The sequence below is a fragment of the Acanthochromis polyacanthus genome, chromosome 18 (genome assembly GCF_021347895.1).
Source record: "Acanthochromis polyacanthus isolate Apoly-LR-REF ecotype Palm Island chromosome 18, KAUST_Apoly_ChrSc, whole genome shotgun sequence".
Taxonomy (NCBI): domain Eukaryota; kingdom Metazoa; phylum Chordata; class Actinopteri; family Pomacentridae; genus Acanthochromis; species Acanthochromis polyacanthus.
In genome coordinates this window covers 35412076-35431486 of record NC_067130.1, presented here as the reverse complement: position 1 = coordinate 35431486, position 19411 = coordinate 35412076, and the positions used below count along the sequence as shown (strand labels likewise).

At 43.1% G+C, this 19411-nt stretch overlaps 1 protein-coding gene and 1 long non-coding RNA gene across 10 annotated transcripts in view; both read right to left on the bottom strand.

Annotated features, from left to right (window-relative positions):
* The window catches only part of fer (fer (fps/fes related) tyrosine kinase), a 33279-nt gene extending 15626 nt beyond the window's left edge, over positions 1 to 17653 (bottom strand). For 2 of the 7 annotated variants that reach the window (XM_051938289.1, XM_051938291.1), the window contains exons 1-9: positions 17469 to 17649; positions 13649 to 13774; positions 12678 to 12809; positions 12393 to 12566; positions 11442 to 11541; positions 11156 to 11339; positions 10829 to 10966; positions 10626 to 10745; positions 10379 to 10501 (exon numbers count right to left, since the gene is read on the bottom strand). In XM_051938289.1, the coding sequence (XP_051794249.1) occupies positions 10379 to 10501; positions 10626 to 10745; positions 10829 to 10966; positions 11156 to 11339; positions 11442 to 11541; positions 12393 to 12566; positions 12678 to 12809; positions 13649 to 13717 (1040 nt within the window). In that variant the 5' untranslated portion in view covers positions 13718 to 13774; positions 17469 to 17649. Of the gene's footprint in view, positions 1 to 3374; positions 3505 to 10378; positions 10502 to 10625; positions 10746 to 10828; positions 10967 to 11155; positions 11340 to 11441; positions 11542 to 12392; positions 12567 to 12677; positions 12810 to 13648; positions 13775 to 15985; positions 17399 to 17468 lie in introns of those variants that run through there. The other 5 variants (XR_007937450.1, XM_051938292.1, XM_051938294.1 and 2 more) reach the window with 5 other exon arrangements.
* Positions 12816 to 13641, bottom strand: LOC127530797 (uncharacterized). Of its 3 annotated transcripts, none has more exons than XR_007937453.1 (3): positions 13433 to 13641; positions 13173 to 13328; positions 12816 to 13120 (listed from the first exon to the last, which is right to left on the bottom strand). It is a non-coding gene; the product is annotated as an uncharacterized LOC127530797 (long non-coding RNA). The 3 variants fall into 3 exon arrangements; XR_007937451.1 differs by having other exon boundaries at positions 13173 to 13432; positions 13485 to 13641; XR_007937452.1 differs by having other exon boundaries at positions 13173 to 13432; positions 13537 to 13628.
* Positions 17654 to 19411: the final 1758 nt, after the last annotated feature.

Sequence of the window (19411 nt, the reverse complement as noted above, 5' to 3'; positions counted from 1 at the left end):
CACACGATGTAAACACACACACATGACGTAAACACACACGATGTAAACACACACATATGATGTAAACACACACATGACATAAACACACACATGACGTAAACACACACATGACGTAAACACACACATATGACGTAAACACACACATATGACGTAAACACACACATGACGTAAACACACACACATGACGTAAACACACACATATGACGTAAACACACACATATGATGTAAACACACACACATGATGTAAACACACACACATGACGTAAACACACACGATGTAAACACACACATATGATGTAAACACACACATGACATAAACACACACATGATGTAAACACACACATGACGTAAACACACACATATGACGTAAACACACACATATGATGTAAACACACACATATGACGTAAACACACACACATGACGTAAACACACACATATGACGTAAACACACACATATGACGTAAACACACACATATAAACACACATGACGTAAACACACATGACGTAAACACACACATATGATGTAAACACACACATATGATGTAAACACACACACATGACGTAAACACACACGATGTAAACACACACATATGATGTAAACACACACATGACATAAACACACACATGACGTAAACACACACATATGACGTAAACACACACATATGACGTAAACACACACATATGACGTAAACACACACATATGATGTAAACACACACACATGACGTAAACACACACACATGACGTAAACACACACATATGACGTAAACACACACATATGACGTAAACACACACACATGACGTAAACACACACACATGACGTAAACACACACATATGACGTAAACACACACATATGACGTAAACACACACATATGACGTAACACACACACATATGATGTAAACACACACACATGACGTAAACACACACACATGACGTAAACACACACATATGACGTAAACACACACATATGACGTAAACACACACATATGACGTAAACACACACATGACGTAAACACACACACATGACGTAAACACACACACATGACGTAAACACACACATATGACGTAAACACACACATATGATACACACACACATGACGTAAACACACACACATGACGTAAACACACACATATGACGTAAACACACACATATGATGTAAACACACACATATGACGTAAACACACACACATGACGTAAACACACACACATGACGTAAACACACACATATGATGTAAACACACACATATGATGTAAACACACACATATGACGTAAACACACACATATGACGTAAACACACACATGACGTAAACACACACACATGACGTAAACACACACACATGACGTAAACACACACACATGACGTAAACACACACATATGACGTAAACACACACATATGATACACACACACATGACGTAAACACACACACATGACGTAAACACACACATATGACGTAAACACACACATATGATGTAAACACACACATATGATGTAAACACACACACACATATGACGTAAACACACACGATGTAAACACACACATATGATGTAAACACACACATGACATAAACACACACATATGACGTAAACACACACATATGACGTAAACACACATATATGGTATAAACAGAGCAGTAGTCTACAGTGGATCTAGCTCCTCAATCATGGTTCTTTATTTCCAGTGTAGATTCTCACTGAAGGCATCAAACTATGAATGAACGTCTGGAATTGTAGTGGAAACAACAAAGTGTGAAATAAGTCAGAACACGTTTAATATTTTAGATTCTCTGATTCCTGCTTTGAACACTCTTGTTATTCTCTGGATGAGCTTCATGAGGTAGAACCTGAAATGTGAGGAACTGGTGGCGAAATGGTTAAGTTCTGGACTACTGATCCGAAGGTCAGAGGTTCAACACTGTTGGGCCCTCGGGTAAGGCTCTGAACCCTTCCTGCTCCAGGGACACCTTACCATGGCTGACCCTGCGCTCTGATATGTGAAAAACAGAATTTCCCTCTGGGGATTAATAAAAGTAGGAAAAAACATTGATTCCACTCCACAGGTGTTCCTTGTCAGGGTTCAATAGTGGTGCTTCTTCCTTCTTAATGGGGTTGGACCATCAGAAGTCAAGTTTTTCCACAGCTGACAGCCCTATTGGACAACTGTTAGAATCCATATTATAGCAAGAACCAATCAGCTAAGAGAACCTACAGTCCATCATTACTTAATTAGAACTGAAGGTCAGTCAGTCAAGAAAACTGGAAAAACTTTGAATGTATCTCCAAGTTCAGTCATAAAAAACATCCAGTGCTACGACCAACCTGGATCCCATGAGGAACATCCAGGAAAGGAAGACCAAGAGTCTCCTCTGCTGGTGAGGAGGAGTTCATCCGAGTCTCCAGCGTCACAAATGTCCAGTTAACAGCATCTCGGATTAGAGCCCAGATAAATGCCACCCAGAGTTCTAGTAGCAGACACATCTCTCCATCAACTGTTCAGAGGAGACTGACCAATCAGGACTTTATGGTCTAATAGCTGCTCAGAAACCACTACTAAGGAAAACCAACAAGCAGAAGAGATCAGTTTGGGCCCAGAAACACCAGGAATGGACATTAGACCAGTGGAGATCTGGGCTTTGGTCTGATGAGTCCTAATGTGAGATCTTTGGCTCCACCCACCGTGTCTTTGTGAGACCAGAAAAGGTGAACGGATGGTCTCTGCATGCATGGTTCCACCATGAAGCATGGAGGAGGAGGTGTGATGGTCTCTGTTGGGGATAACCCAAACTAACTCATAACCCTGAACCAGCATGGCTACCACAGCATCCTGCAGCGACATGACATCCCATCAGGTTTGGTTTAGGTGGACCATCATTTCTTCTCCAACAGGACAATGACCCCAAACACACCTCCAGGCTGTGGAAGGACTATCTGACCAAGAAGGAGATGATGGAGATGACCTGGCCTCCACAGTCACCTGACCTAAACCCAATCCAGATGTTTGGGATCAGATGGACCACAGAGTGAAGGCAGGAGGACCAACAAGTTCTCAGCATCTGTGGAACTCCTTCAAGACTGTTGGAGAACCATTTCAGGTTCTACCTCATGAAGCTCATCCAGAGAATAACAGGAGTGTTCAAAGCAGGAATCAGAGAATCTAAAATATTAAACGTGTTCTGACTCATTTCACACTTTGTTTTCTCCATAATTCCAGATGTTCATTCATAGTTTGATGCCTTCAGTGAGAATCTACAGTGGAAATAAAGAAGAACCATGAATGAGGAGCTGAATCCAGACTGTAGACTACTGGTGTACAGAGCACAGTCTAGATATATATACAGTAGACACAATATATTGCCAAAAGTATTTGCTCACCCATCCAAATAATGAGAATCAGGTGTTCCAATCACTTCCAGTGTTTCCCCTCCTATATGACCGACGAGGCGGGCCGCCTCGCTAGTATAGGCCACCGCCTCATTACAATTTTGCCGACATTGCCGCCTCACTGGTGCGCGCCAAAAAAAAAAAAAGTAATGCTAAATATTAGAAAGCATTGACACATAAGTCCGGTATATTCGCCGCTGAAATCAACAAGTTAGAATGGCAGCCTTTTCTCGCCGTGGGTGAAGACAGCAGGCACATCCCCGTTGCGGACAAGAAGCGGCAGCGCTCCATCGTTTCGTTTTTCGGGGCTAAAAGCAGGTGTGTATCACAGACATATGTCAAATTAAGTATCAAAACTATCGCATGTCATCAAAATAAAGTGAGCAACGCAGTGTAGGCATCGATCTCGCTTCCTTTACTGAGTTTGCTTACTGTTTTGTTGTCCGCGGCGATACGAATTGACAGTGACTGCAAAAATGGCTCCCGTTAAAACATTTAGGCACGACAAAACCCGTTATACCCAACGAGACAAATGATTTCAACAGAATATAAAGTTCCTAGTTTCTTTTGATAAAATTATTTATAGAGTGCCCGAAATTATATCATTCAATGGCAAAACAAATTCTGTAATCTTAACGGTTCAGCGGCCCGCAGGCGGGCCGTTTTGATGTCTGCATAAGCATTTTTCAAAATAGAGCGACACTGCCAACGCGATTATAGAAACACTATACACCCATGGAAAGCTTAGATTGATCAACATTAATCCCCACTTATATTTGATTTGCCTCATGTAATAAAGAGGATGTGTTCAAATTTGGTGTTTGTGTTTTCAAGAATGTTTACTTAAAGTCTTTAATTCAGCTGCCCTACACCCCACCACCTCACAGCCATTTCAACCCAGGGGAAACAGTGCACTTCCATGGCCACAGGTGTATAAAATCAAGCACCTGGGCATGCAGACTTCTTTTACAAACATTAGTGAAAGAATGGCTCGCTCTCAGGAGCTCAGTGAATTCCAGCGTGGAACTGTGATAGGATGCCACCTGTGCAACAAATCCAGTTGTGACATTTCCTCGCTCCTAAATATTCCACAGTCAACTGTCAGCTGTATAATAAGAAAGTGGAAGTGCAGAGTGTTCCCAAGAAGTATTAGTAGCCTGCACTAGAAATAAAGTAGCCTGCACAAGAAATAAAGTAGCCTGCACTAGAAATAAAGTAGCCTGCACTAGAAATAAAGTAGCCTGCACTAGAAATAAAGTAGCCTGCACAAGAAATAAAGTAGCCTGCACTAGAAATAAAGTAGCCTGCACTAGAAATAAAGTAGCCTGCACTAGAAATAAAGTAGCCTGCACCACTGTTGCGTAATGAAAATTTTGATTTTTTTTCGTGCTATTTGGTGGCCTCTGGTGCATTTTATTTGTGTAATTTAACATTTTTCTAGGGCTTGGTTTTGTCATGTGATTTGTGTAGCTTAGCCGCGCTAGACAACCCACGGCAACGAATTTAATTCTCTGCCAGGGTGGGTCTAGTTACCCTCCATAAGGCTCGAGGCTGGATTCTCCTAAAACTGGCCGACAAATCACCATGAAGTGTAGAGTTAGAAGGCGGGCGTAACGAAGTGACGACAGAGGCGCGACGATTCTGACAGAAACAACCGGAAACAACTAGCCTAGCCGCGCGAGACAACCCACTGCAACGAATTTAATTCTCTGCCAGGGTCAACAACAAAAACGACAACAGTCTTTGAGCTCCATTAGCACCGACTCTGAATAATCTTTCTGTTAACATGTCTGTAATATACTTGATAAGGCTTCACCGAACTCCCGCATCCTCTGATTTCTGGCGCTCTAGGAACTACGTCAGCCTATTCGTTGTGCTGATTGGTTGTATACCTACCCAACTGCTGCAGACTGATTTGAAAGACAACCTTTTAGCCCGCCTCCCTCCCTGTCGAGAGTTCCTAGAGTCTTGAGTCTTCAGAGCTGGGTCTAGCGCGGCTAGGCTAGTATTTAAGTACATTTCATCAAAATGTGAGTTTTAAGTACACGATTTTCATGCAAACTGCACTTTCACCAGTAGTATGTGTTGATTATGATACAGCAGATCAGAACAGAAATTAAAAAGTGAAAATGACCAGAATATTTTTCTAAGTCCAGATGTGAAAAAAGGACTTCCCCTGTATTTTATCATTTCACTCATCTTACAAAATATTTACAATCATTTAGAGCATTAATGAAAAAGGCTAAATTAGATCTATATGGGTAGCACCCAGAATATTTTCTAAGTCCAGACATGAAAAAATTGGGCGGCATTTCTCCTGTATTCTGTCATTTCATTCATTCATAAAAGGTAATTGAACAAATCTATGAAATCTATGAAATGTTTACATTCATGGGATTTCTTTCAGTAAATGTTAGTAATGTCAAATTATAGTTTGCAAGCAAAAAAAGTGGTAAATACCTGTTCTCTGTTTTTTTTTTAGGAATTTGTGATGTTGCGATCGCGCGAAATCAACCAATCTCCATGAATTTTGTGCAGCCTTGCAATTTTGTCCAATCACCGCAACTTTCCCGCAATTTTGGCCCGCCTCCCGTGAGTTCCACCAATCATAGCAGCTCCCAGTGCAAACGTAATGCACGTACATCACCGAATTCACTTCCTGTTTATGGTTTGAAGATGCAGACGTGTGCGATACCATAGACATTTATAAAGAGCAGACGCCGCATCGACCGCTACTTCCTATTGGGGCTGACCAGCGGTGGGGCCGCCATCTTGGTCCGGTCAGCCGCTCCACTCAGCGCTGTTTGACAGCGCATTTAATCCATCTTAACTCTGAATATTAAACTAATAATGAGAAGCAGATAATGGCAGTAAAGTCAATTATTTTAATAATTTGAAGAGACAATATATGATTACACTATATGTACATAAATAAACACAATACTGACTAATGAACACATATTTAATCATATATTGTCTCTTCAAATTATTAATATAATTGACTTTACTGCCATTATCTGCTTCTCTAACATATATTAGTGTGTGTGTGTTTACAGTGTTTGTAAAATACCTGTCTACAGTCGAGCTTAATATCAGAATATTCTATTATTATTATTATTATTATCTATTATTCCCGCTATGAATATTAAAATACGCCGAACCATTTGTCCTGTATCATAGCTACATGTATGACGTTTGCAGCAAATAAATAAAAATAAAAAAAGCGTGAAAATCAGTTTAATATTCAGAGTTAAGATGGATTAAATGTGCTGTCAAACAGCGCTGAGTGGAGCGGCTGACCGGACCAAGATGGCGGCCGTATTTCTCGCTGCACAGCGTCTACTCTTTATTATGTCTGTGTGCGATACTAATGTCTCATTTACCAACAAAAATTACTGCTGAAGACCATGACGAACAATTAATTCACTGACGTTCTTCACCAAAGCAGAGCTAAACTGTTTTACAACCGTGCAATATTGTGGTGGAATACAAAAAAAAATAAAAAAAATCATCGATTGATAAACACTTTTTTTTTTTTTTTAAATCACGAAACATATTAGAACGGCTGAAATGAGCGGACAACAGACCAGACAAATCACTATGATGGAAACTGTTTCATCCAGATCCGTTAGAGCTCTGAAAGAATGAAGGTAAATTAGATTAATTATTCCACCAAAGAGTGCAGAGAAATGTCCGTGTTGTCCGGAGGGTCGACCACCGCCTGAGCAGGACGCTACCACAGGCAACGCGCTCCATGGTTGAGACTGCAGCGATATAGTCTTGGAGTGGTCGGACAACTGGGGCAGACGGGCCGTCTCGGTCTCACCATTGAGAGCCACGGCGGAGTTATGTGACGATCAGCGTGTGTGAATCATTTCCTTGTTACCCACATCATTCAAAACTGACTCGGGGATTTGAATGAAGTTTTCAGGGTCGGTCAGAAATGACACAATGACCAAGTGATTAGACTTCAGCAGTGATACGGCTTAAAGTTTGGATCCACGGATAGGTTGTGGGAGAGCAATCCGGACGGATGAGCGCTAATCCGCGATCCCGCGGTCGCTCTTGGAACACTCTGGAAGTGTGTGGGAACGACAGCAGCTCAGCCACCAAGTGGTCGGCCACGTAAACTGATGGAGCGGGTCAGAGGATGCTGAGGCTCATAGTGCCAAGAGGTGGACAACTTTCTGCAGAGTCTATGGCTGCAGACCTTCAGACTTCATGTGGCCTTCAGATTAGCTCAAGAACAGAGCTTCAGCAGAGAGCTTCATGGAATGGGTTTCCATGGCCGAGCAGCTGCATCCAAGCCGTACATCACCAAGTGCAATGCAAAGCGTGGGATGCAGTGATGTAAAGCACGCCACCACTGGACTCTAGAGCAGTGGAGACGCCTTCTCTGGAGTGACCAATCACGCTTCTCCATCTGGCAATCTGATGGACCAGTCTGGGTTTGGCGGTTGCCAGGAGAACCATACTTGTGGGACTGCATTGTGCCAAGTGTAAAGTTTGGTGGAGGGGGGACCATGGTGTGGGCTTGTTCTTCAGGAGCTGGGCTTGGCCCCTTAGTTCCAGTGAAAGGAACTCTGAATGCTTCAGCAGACCAAGACATTTTGGACAATTCCATGATCCCAACTTTGTGGGAACAGTTTGGAGCTGGCCCCTTCCTCTTCCAACATGACTGTGCACCAGAGCACAAAGCAAGGTCCATAAAGACATGGATGACAGAGTCTGGTGTGGATGAACTGGACTGGCCTGCACAGAGTCCTGACCTCAGCCCGATAGAACACCTTTGGGATGAATTAGAGCAGAGACTGAGAGCCAGGCCTTCTGGTCCAACATCAGTGTGACCTCACAGATGAGCTTCATGAAGAAAGGTCGAAAATTCCCATAAACACACTCCTAAACCTTGTGGACAGCCTTCCCAGAAGAGTTGAAGCTGTTCTAGCTGCAAAGGGTGGACAGACGTCATACTGAACCCTATGGATTAGGAATGGGATGTCACTGATGTTCATATGAGAGTCAGAGAGGTGAATAGGGCTGCAACTAACGACACGTTCACTTCCGCTTTTGATGACATATTGTTCTCAGACGATTCGTCGACGTGTCGTTAGTTGCAGCCCTACAGGTGAGTGAATACTTTTGGCAATATAGTGTATCTACGCATAGCATATCTATGATCTACAGAACACAATCTAGATATATACAGTTCCTTGTGAAAGTATTCGGCCCCCTTGAACTTTTCAACCTTTCGCCACATTTCAGGCTTCAAACATAAAGATATAAAATTTTAATTTTTTGTCAAGAATCAACAACAATTGGGACACAATCGTGAAGTGGAACGAAATTATTGGATATTTTAAACTTTTTTAACAAATAAAAACCTGAAAAGTGGGGCGTGCAATATTATTGGGCCCCTTTACTTTCAGTGCAGCAAACTCACTCCAGAAGTTCAGTGAGGATCTCTGAATGATCCAATGTTGTCCTAAATGACTGATGATGATAAATAGAATCCACCTGTGTGTAATCAAGTCTCCGTATAAATGCACCTGCTCTGTGATAGTCTCAGGGTTCTGTTTAAAGTGCAGAGAGCATCATGAAGACCAAGGAACACACCAGGCAGGTCCCAGATACTGTTGTGGAGAAGTTTAAAGCCGGATTTGGATACAAAAAGATTTCCCAAGCTTTAAACATCTCAAGGAGCACTGTGCAAGCATCATATTGAAATGGAAGGAGTATCAGACCACTGCAAATCTACCAAGACCCGGCCGTCCCTCTAAACTTTCACCTGGAACAAGGAGAAGACTGATCAGAGATGCAGCCAAGAGGCCCATGATCACTCTGGATGAACTGCAGAGATCTACAGCTGAGGTGGGAGAGTCTGTCCATAGGACAACAATCAGTCGTACACTGCACAAATCTGGCCTTTATGGAAGAGTGGCAAGAAGAAAGCCATTTCTCAAAGATATCCATAAAAAGTCTGGTTTAAAGTTTGCCACAAGCCACCTGGGAGACACACCAAACATGTGGAAGAAGGTGCTCTGGTCAGATGAAACCAAAATCCAACTTTTTGGCCACAATGCAAAACGATATGTTTGGCGTAAAAGCAACACAGCTCATCACCCTGAACACACCATCCCCACTGTCAAACATGGTGGTGGCAGCCTCATGGTTTGGGCCTGCTTTTCTTCAGCAGGGACAGGGAAGATGGTTAAAACTGATGGGAAGATGAATGGAGCCAAATACAGGAGCATTCTGGAAGAAAACCTGTTGGAGTCTGCAAAAGACCTGAGACTGGGACGGAGATTTATCTTCCAACAGGACAATGATCCAAAACATAAAGCCAAATCTACAATGGAATGGTTCACAAATAAACGTATCCAGGTGTTAGAATGGCCAAGTCAAAGTCCAGACCTGAATCCAATCCAGAATCTGTGGGCAGAGCTGAAGACTGCTGTTCACAAACGCTCTCCATCCAACCTCACTGAGCTCCAGCTGTTTTACAGGAAGAATGGGCAAGAATTTCAGTCTCTGGATGTGCAAAACTGATAGAGACATACCCCAAGAGACTTGCAGCTGTAACTGCAGCAAAAGGTGGCGCTACAAAGTATTAATGCAAAGGGGCCCAATAATATTGCACGCCCCACTTTTCAGGTTTTTATTTGTTAAAAAAGTTTAAAATATCCAATAAATTTCATTCCAGTTCACGATTGTGTCCCACTTGTTGTTGATTCTTGACAAAAAATTAAAATTTTATATCTTTATGTTTGAAGCCTGAAATGTGGCGAAAGGTTGAAAAGTTCAAGGGGGCCGAATACTTTCACAAGGCACTGTGTATATATATATATATATATATATATACATATATATATATATATATATATATATATATATATATATGTATAGTATATCTCTATAGATGTAGTGTATCTATATATCTGTGATCTACGGAGGACAGTCAGGACATTGTTCAGCTCAGGATCTCCCTCCTCACTCACTCGCTCTTCCTTTCGGTGCTTTGCTGACTCATCTGGATTTTTCCATCGAGGTCATCGGCCAGTGCCTCCTTGGTCCGCAGGTTCTGCTGAGTCAGCGCCAGTTCCTCCGTTGCTGATGACACGCTAGAAACAAACAAACACATTTGGATTCCTCGTCTGCTCAGATTTCGGTTCCGTTTCTGCTAAGTCCAGGAATCATCAGTTTGATGTGATGATGATTCGAACTACGTCTCTAATCTGAGCTCACATGGACTGCAGGCTGTCAGCTGTTAGTGTGTTCCACAGCAGCTCATTGGCCGGCAGGTTGTCCGTGTCCTCCAATAGGGACGCATCGAACTCCACGTTCGCCTCCGGAGTCTCCGGAGACCTGAAAGAGTGACACGCTGTTATCACGACAACCCAGAGGCAGGAGAGACAGTCTGTTACCACGGTAACCAGGTGATCTCCGACCTGTAGGCGTCGATAAAGTGCTGGTATTCAGTCAGAGGGTCGATCTGCTGGACAGCTGCTGAGATCTCCTGGTGGACCTTCACCACCTCCTCAGTCAGCAGGCTGCTGATCTCACAGTACTCCTCCAGAATACTTTTACTGCAGTAGTACACAGAAACCATTCACAGGGACACATCAGTACTCCTCCAGGATACTTTCACTGCAGTAGTACATCTATCAGTACTCCAGGTAGGGTCATGGGTTTTTCTTGTTTTTAAATGTTGTAAAGTACCTAGCGTTGCATTTTAATTGTATGAAAAGTAAAGTTTGACTGACTGACTGACTCACAGGGCCAGCGTCATGTCCTCCTGCATCCTCTGCAGTCCGTCCAGCAGGGCGGGGCCAGCGTTCCTGCGGTGGTCGTCCTGCTGGGTCTGAGCTCCAACCACTGCCAGGACGTACTGGTTATGGAGGACATGGAGCTTCGCTGTCGCTTTGTCATAACGCTCACGAGCACGCTCCGCCTCCCGGCCTGTGATTGGACAGCAGATTGAAAGGTAAAGACATCAGCATTGATCAGGATAGTTATTGATCAGGATAAATACCCTGCAGCAGGTGTGTGAGAAGGACCTACCTTTGGCCAGAGCTTCTCTATATTTCTCCTTGGCGTTGTTTGCGTCACGGCTCAGCTGACGATACGTCGCCTTTAGCTTCTCCAGGTCACTCCTGGTTACCTGACAACAGAAGATGAACAAATCAACCTCAGCAGCCACTCTTCAGGCCCTCCTGATCCACTCTGCTGCTGGTGTGCACACATGTTCACATCTGCACTGGCTGTGCTGCACACTGCTGTCTACATGTCTGATAAATGATTTACAATAAATAATAAAGAGCAGTTTAAATTGCATGTCACCAAAATAAACCTGTAGTTATGAAGAGTTGCAGCTCTTTGAGTCAGATACTCTCACATTTCCATCTCAGGATGACAGTATATTATACAACTGGAACATCTGGCTCAGGTTCTCTTCACAGTTTCATATATTCTTTAATTTGAGGCACAAAACTTCTGGGTAAAAAAAAGCTCTGTAAAGCATTTGGTTGAATTTTGAGTTTCATATTTTCAGATTTGTACTTTGATCCTCGAGCCATTTTTAAGGACTGGTGTCTCCACAAGTATAACTTCCACAGCCATAAGGAGTGGTGAGGACAGAGTGAGGGTCCATCAGCCTCCAGCAGATCAGAAGAATTCAACAGATCCATCACACTGGAACTTGGAAATGCAGACAGGGCAAAATGTGCAAACCAGGATGGTAGCATGGTCCACATTTCACCCACGACAGAGGCTCCATCATCAGTAGAATCTGACTTTACTATCCTGACTGATGTGGACTCACTGGCAGGAGAAAGGAGATGAAGTGACACCACCAGACCCATTTCTCTTTTCTGACGCTGTACTGGTTCAATGACAAATCCATTTATCTGAAGACTCATATTGCTGATTCAAGCTTGTCTTGTTTGTTTGGTTTCCGTTTGTGCGTAAAAAGCAGCAGAAATAAAAATGTTTTCTGTCTGTCGGGAATCAGACCTTGTGGTTGTGGCTCTCCAGCTGCTGATGAAGACTCTGGTAGCTCTTCTTCACCTGCTGCTTGTCTCGGATCAGCGTGGCCAGGCGGTGTAGAGGGCCAGAGTTCAGGTCGTCAGCATGACTCCTCATTATTCGCCCCAACGCTTCTGTCTGACGAACGACCTGTGACCACGACTGACAGACACAGACTGAGGCTGTAAATAAAGTTTATTCAAAGGGTCTCTACAGCATGTTAATAAAGTTTATTTAAAGCTGCTCCACTCAACCCACAGGTGACCAGCTCACCTTGTTGACGGTGCTGACGAAGTCTGCCGTCTCCTGTTTCTCCGTTTGCTGAGTCATGCTGAGCAGAAGGGCGGCGTACTCTTTATCGCTTTTCACCCGCAGAGTCATGAAGCGTTTCACCGTCTCCAGCAGCTGTTAATAAAGTTTATTTAAAGTTTTCTGTAACGAGTTAATAAAGTTTATTTAAAGCTTTCTGTAACGTGCTAATAAAGTTTATTTCTAAAGCTTTATCGGTGTGAACTAAACATAACTGTGGTTATTTCAGACCTCTGCTGACTTCTGATAAAAACAAACCTCTCCATCCTCCTGATTAACGGTAATAAACACTGAAACGTGGACCTTACTGACCATTCTGTAGCTGATTAACGGTAATAAACACTGAAACGTGGACCTTACTGACCATTCTGTAGCTGATTAACGGTAATAAACACTGAAACGTGGACCTTACTGACCATTCTGTAGCTGATTAACGGTAATAAACACTGAAACATGGACCTTACTGACCATTCTGTAGCTGATTAACGGTAATAAACACTGAAACGTGGACCTTACTGACCATTCTGTAGCTGATTAACGGTAATAAACACTGAAACGTGGACCTTACTGACCATTCTGTAGCTGATTAACGGTAATAAACACTGAAACATGGACCTTACTGACCATTCTGTAGCTGATTAACGGTAATAAACACTGAAACATGGACCTTACTGACCATTCTGTAGCTGATTAACGGTAATAAACACTGAAACATGGACCTTACTGACCATTCTGTAGCTGATTAACGATAATAAACACTGAAACATGGACCTTACTGACCATTCTGTAGCTGATTAACGGTAATAAACACTGAAACATGGACCTTACTGACCATTCTGTAGCTGATTAACGGTAATAAACACTGAAACATGGACCTTACTGACCATTCTGTAGCTGATTAACGGTAATAAACACTGAAACATGGACAGCTGTACCTTTAACTCCCAGTCCTGCAGCTTCAGTAATCCCTCGTGGGAATTCCTGAGATCCCGACCGAAGCCCATCCTGGTTCACAGTCTGCCTCTCACACAGCAGGACGAGAGGAAGATGATTGCATGGTCCTGTGGAGACAATAAAACCTTTAGCAAGTTAATTAACCCATGCTGTTCTCTGAGTCCTCCTGGTTCTGAGTTTCGTTGGCGGCGAGTTCCTGGAGGGACCATGAGCTTCATCTGAGCGTGACATCAGACAGTGTGGCTGACGACGGACGTGTTGCTACGTGTTGTCATCTCTCCTGTTGCCTAGCAACCCGAGGATGAGGGTCAAACGACGCTGTAATTTTGTAGCTGAAACTGATCCTGAACTTGTGATTTAGTTTTAAATATATTTTCTATACTTTAAGGTGCTTATCCTGTACAGATGTAACAAACTGAGAAACAACAATCTGTTAACATTCACACTGACATGAACTTCTAACACTTTAAACTGCCTCAGTCTGGGCTGCTCCTGATAAAAACAAATGTTTTTAGAATGACAACATACAGCCTGTCCTAACAGAAACAAAATAATCTATTAAATATGTCCTCACATAACTTGGTGCAAGAAAACTAAGAAAAGCGAGGACAGTTTTCACTTGTCTACACAGAGAATTACCAGCAATCAGAGTTCCAGCAGCATGTTTTTCTCCATGTAATAACTTGTAGAAGGGATAAATATGTGATTATTGGTGAAGGTGGAGCTTAGAGGAAACGCTATAATTTCAACAAAACACTGAAGCTGTACAACTGGAAAGCCAAGGTTTTAAAATGCTGCAGCTCACATGAAAAACGTCACAAAACGTAATATTTTAAAACTAACTTTCATCTTTCAATTTAACATTTTATCATTGCTGTAGAGCAATACTGATAAAGTTTAACCCTCAGACAGCGATACAGTGAACCTTTCAGCAAGAAAACTGTCCCATGAATCTGGGATGTACAGGGCTGGATGGATCAACCAGATGGATCAACCAGATGGATCAACCAGATGGATCAACCAGATGGATCAACCAGATGGATCAACCAGATGGACCAACCAGATGGACCAACCAGATGGATCAACCAGATGGACCAACCAGATGGACCAACCAGATGGATCAACCAGATGGACCAACCAGATGGATCAACCAGATGGACCAACCAGATGGACCAACCTGATGGATCAACCAGATGGACCAACCAGATGGACCAACCAGATGGACCAACCAGATGGACCAACCAGATGGATCAACCAGATGGACCAACCAGATGGACCAACCAGATGGACCAACCAGATGGACCAACCAGATGGACCAACCAGATGGATCAACCAGATGGATCAACCAGATGGACCAACCTGATGGACCAACCTGATGGATCAACCTGATGGACCAACCTGATGGATCAACCAGATGGATCAACCAGATGGACCAACCTGATGGATCAACCTGATGGATCAACCTGATGGACCAACCTGATGGATCAACCTGATGGACCAACCTGATGGACCCAGCTGATGGACCTCCCAGTCCAGGAAAACAAGGATGCATTACCCCGAATTTCCACACAATGCGATGGCGCCGCACAACGGAACGAAGCGCGGCCGTCTTGCTCTGAAAGTCAAAACACACAGCAAGCGCAGCGCAGCGGCGCGCCGTCCGGATGGGGAGGGCTGCTCCTCAGGAGGCTCTCGTGTGAACAGCGATATCACGCGATAAAAACACATGATATAAACAGAAAATAAATAAACCACACCTCATTTCGCTTCTACAAGGTCGCTCTGCTCGTCCCAGCCACACTGCTCTGTGATTTATACTTCTAGCATGGTTAGTACATGATTTATGTTTTGATCTCAAATGAGTGCTTTTCTTTATCCAATAGTTAATTTTGTACGGTTTATTCTATATAAAAACGGTAATTTCTCTTCGCCCATGGCGTCGTGTTGTATCTGGGACCCTGTTGACCTGATGCTCGTGCCTCCGGGGGCGTAATAACAAAAATTTACGTCCGAGAGGTCGTTCATTGTGTTTTATTTTAAAAGTTCCGGTTTAACTTCCTGTCTGGTGCTTTCTCAACGACAGTGAATTTACGAGGTTTTGAAGCGGCGGCGCAGAAAATAGACCTGAAGCGAATCTCCAGCGCCGGCGCTTCAGAGACGCGGCGCTGGCGCTCCGCAGCTGTGCAGTGGAAATTGTCCGATAGAAGAGAATGGGTTCTAAGTGCTGCGCAGTACGATTCAAGAGCGCGGCGCTGCGCGGCAGTTTCGCGTTGTGTGGAATTTAGGGGTTAGAAGGAGTCTAAATGACATGGGCTAGCCTTCATCTGTAGCTTTAAATGAGCTGCTGGTGGCCCCGCCCTCCTCAGGAAGAAGACTCCCTCTGTCTGTGATTGGCAGAAGAATGAGGTTTTCTATCTTTTAACATTCTGTCTGAGGATCATCTTATAGTAAATCTGTGTAAATTCTCAGTGTTTGTTTTTAACTCTGCATTGTCAGACGATGTTATAAAATCTGTATTTAAATCAAGCTACCGCTGGTTAGCATGTTAGCATGTCTGGATGAGTTTGTCTGTTTCATCCTCATTCTGCTGCTTGACAACATAAACATCTGGAAAGGAGAGCAGCTTCACTGTAGTTCAGCCGGGTTAAAACCCAGTTTAATGAGCACAGGGAGCAGGAGAGAAGAACCCAGAGTTAGGGTTAGCCCCGAGCCCCTAACCCGGGTCCTTCTTTAAATTAACGTTTAACATCTCTGAAGGTCCCTCAGCAGGACACTTTAAACATAGATCTGATGATCAAAGCTAACATTAGCCACATTAGCTGCACATTATGTTATCACTGAGGACTTCAGCTGAAATCTTTACAAAGTATTTCCATCTCTACATCTTTCAGTCTCAAATGAAATGAACAGGAGACAAATAAAGCATCAAAGACACTCCTGAAATATCAGACGTTTTCTGGAAAAACTGAGGATCAATAAAGGATTTCTGATTCTAAACTCATCAGCAGCTTCCAAAACGTCCACAAATTTCTGCTCAGACTTTACAATCTGATCCCTAAACTAAAGCAACTGAGTCAAAACCACTAAAGACCTTCCATTTAACGTTACATATATACTTAACTTCAAAGCTCCTCACAAACTGTCCAAATGAAGAGGCTGAAATCGCACAAACATTTCTGACTCTGTTCAACTCCCCTCATTAAAACTACAGGGAGGCTGAAGCTAAGCTAACGGTAGCCACTACTAATTAAAATTACTGGGAGGCTGAAGCTAAGCTAACGGTAGCCACTACTCATTAAAACTACTGGGAGGCAGAAGCTAAGCTAACGGTAGCCACTACTCATTAAAACTAAAAGGAAGCTAAAGCGAGGCTAACAATAGCGATTCCTCCATACTAAAACTCATGGGGAGCTGAAGCTAAGCTAACGTCAGCCACTCTCTTTCATTAAAACTAACGGAAACAGGATGCTAACATGCTAACGGCATCTGTTGAGTTTCCATTGGAAGTACAGGAAAACTGCAGCTAACATGCTAACAGCTAAACTTTATTCAAAGCGGTCTTAAAACAAACCAACAGCTCCACGGACAGACATAAAGACACTTTTCTCGACATGCAGACACTATTCCGGGACATAAACAACATTCCCGCGGATGCCTGCGGATTCCAGCCGTCTCCTCCGGTAAACACGGAGCCGATGAAAGCAGGTCGGGGTTCGGCAGGAGGAGGAAGACCGGGACGGTCGGGAGGGGGCTCGCTGTTTTTCCACTTCTCCTAGGCTCTTCTCAGCGGCAAGAACTTACCGGGAAGCTGGATTTTGCGGCGGGACACTCGCTGTCCGGTCACCGCGGGTCTCTGCCGTCCTCCGCTGGTCTCATGTCCACCTCTTGTCCGTGATTTTCTCCACTGTTTCCCGGTTTCTGCTCCGGTCGTCCGGCTACCAGGCTAACGGCTAACAGGGAGGGGCTTCCGCGGGAAACGGAACGGGGGTGGGGGGGAGTGGGTGGATTGTTGTTTATTAAAGAAGAAAACAAACAAATAAACAACAACAGACAGAAACAAAATGAACCAACATGAAACAATGACACACTGACCAGAACCAGAACCAGAACCAGAACCTGATCAGAGACCAGGAACACCAGAACCAGTCCACATGGGTCCACAGCTGAAAACCAGAAGCAGGTTCTGGTTCTACATTATTGATGACATAATACAGTTTTTCTCAATTGCTAAAACACCAAACTCTATTGTCTGAACCAAATTAATTGAACCAGTCACTCTTTTGGTTAAACCATAAGCACTTTTCATCTGTTTAGACACATCCTGTCAACACATTGTCATTGTGATGCACATGTGTTGCATAATGGTGAGCACAGGTGGCAAAAGTCAAACACAGTTAAAGCTCAGGCGTCACCGGTTGAACACAACTAAAATTGATCACACTTGTGTCTAATGATGTGAGGGTACATATAAGCCAGAGCACTGGTTTGTGAGGCACTACAATGGACAGAAATCTAAGAAGAGGAGCATGGATACGGCATGCCAGGGTTTGTTCCCTGTTGCCTGGCCAGAGAAAATGTGTCCTGTGATGTAGATGAAGTCCAGTGGTCTGACCCAGTACGGAGAAATGATGCTGTGGCAGAGTAATGCACTTCTTTTCTTTGTGCTTCATTTGTATATTTTTGTGCTTTATTTTTACGTACCAGTGCTACATGTAAATGCACAGGATTTCTGTTGTTTTGCAAATTCTTTTTTCTATGTACAAGTGTTACAAATGCCCAGGTATTTAGTTTTGCAGCATGCATTGAGCCTAAATAACCATTTATTTCTACCGCTTCATGTCCTGAGCGTTGTGTTTTCCTTTTTTCTATGCAGTGTTTAGTGACTGCTCAGAGTATTTAATTTAGACTGACTTGAGGCATGATTTGACAGCAGAGTTCAGTTTTGAGCACAGATTGAACTGTTTTGGGGTGAAAGTTTGGTTTTGCAAGAAGAGTCAGAGGTTTTGTGAATGTAGCTTGAAAACTGGGTTTTGTGTTCACAGTTTAGGGAAAAGGAGAGCAGCTTTCCAGGAATGTGTCTTAGCAATCGACAAAAACTATATTTACATTACTTATATTATTACTAGCATTATATCTACATTATTATCTACATTATTAAAATTTTTCTCTATTGATTAGACACTGTTCCTGAAAAATAGCACACATTTCCCAACACACTGCACACTATTTTCTTTATTAGGACACAATTCACAAAGCACTGCACACTTGTGTCAAAATCGCACTTTGTTGTCAAAATCCAAACTTTTTTTTTTTCAAAATTAAGACACAAAGTAAAACTAGGACACTGCACTGCTAAATACAAAACACTCCTCTCTCACTGTGTTTTCACATGAAGTATAAAAATGATACGGTCCTCAGAAATGACAACTTAAACACAAATACATCCTATAAATGAATCAGAGGATCCACTGCAGTGTCTGACTGTACATTACAAAATAAAAATAACGTTAGACATAAATACAGCCTTATATTGTCCACAGTACAGTATGCAGATGTTTACACCACATCTGCATCAGTTCTTTCAGCCTGGTCAGGACACAGGACCTCATCATCATCACAAGCTGTGTTTTCTCTGGATAGAAGGACCTAGTGTGTCTGATCCAGCCCTGAATGCATCAACAGAAACATCACTACATGCTAAGACCACTGATTGAAGAGATTTTACCAAAGTATGGCTGCTGCTC